The 349-nt window shown below is 49.9% G+C and overlaps 1 protein-coding gene across 1 annotated transcript in view; it reads left to right on the forward strand.

Moving 5' to 3' along the window:
• The window catches only part of LOC119591948 (CTP synthase 1-A-like), a gene marked incomplete in the record, with an annotated part of 20,002 nt that overhangs the window by 4,533 nt on the left and 15,120 nt on the right, over positions 1-349 (forward strand). Inside the window, 1 exon segment of the mRNA XM_037940703.1 lies at positions 39-219. Within this exon segment, the coding sequence (XP_037796631.1) occupies positions 54-219 (166 nt within the window).

The raw sequence follows: 349 nt of genomic DNA on the forward strand, positions 1-349 counted from the left end.
CTGCCATTGCAGACTGAGACGATTCCTTTTCTCCCCAGACCCAGAACCCCATCATGAAATACATCCTGGTGACTGGAGGTGTGATATCGGGGATTGGCAAGGGTGTCATTGCTTCGAGCGTTGGCACTATCCTCAAGCACTGCGGCCTGAGGGTCACTTCCATCAAGATCGACCCTTACATCAACATTGATGCCGGAACCTTCTCCCCTTATGAGCACGGTCTGTTTAGCCCCCTTTGGGCGCGTGTGGGTCTTTGATCTGGCTGTCCGTTTCTTTTTCTTTTCCCCAAGTTTGCTGTAAACTTCTCGATTTCCCTACACTTAGTCTTCCTCCTACATGTGTAATTGTA

The sequence above is a fragment of the Penaeus monodon genome, chromosome 29 (genome assembly GCF_015228065.2).
Source record: "Penaeus monodon isolate SGIC_2016 chromosome 29, NSTDA_Pmon_1, whole genome shotgun sequence".
NCBI classification, from domain to species: domain Eukaryota; kingdom Metazoa; phylum Arthropoda; class Malacostraca; order Decapoda; family Penaeidae; genus Penaeus; species Penaeus monodon.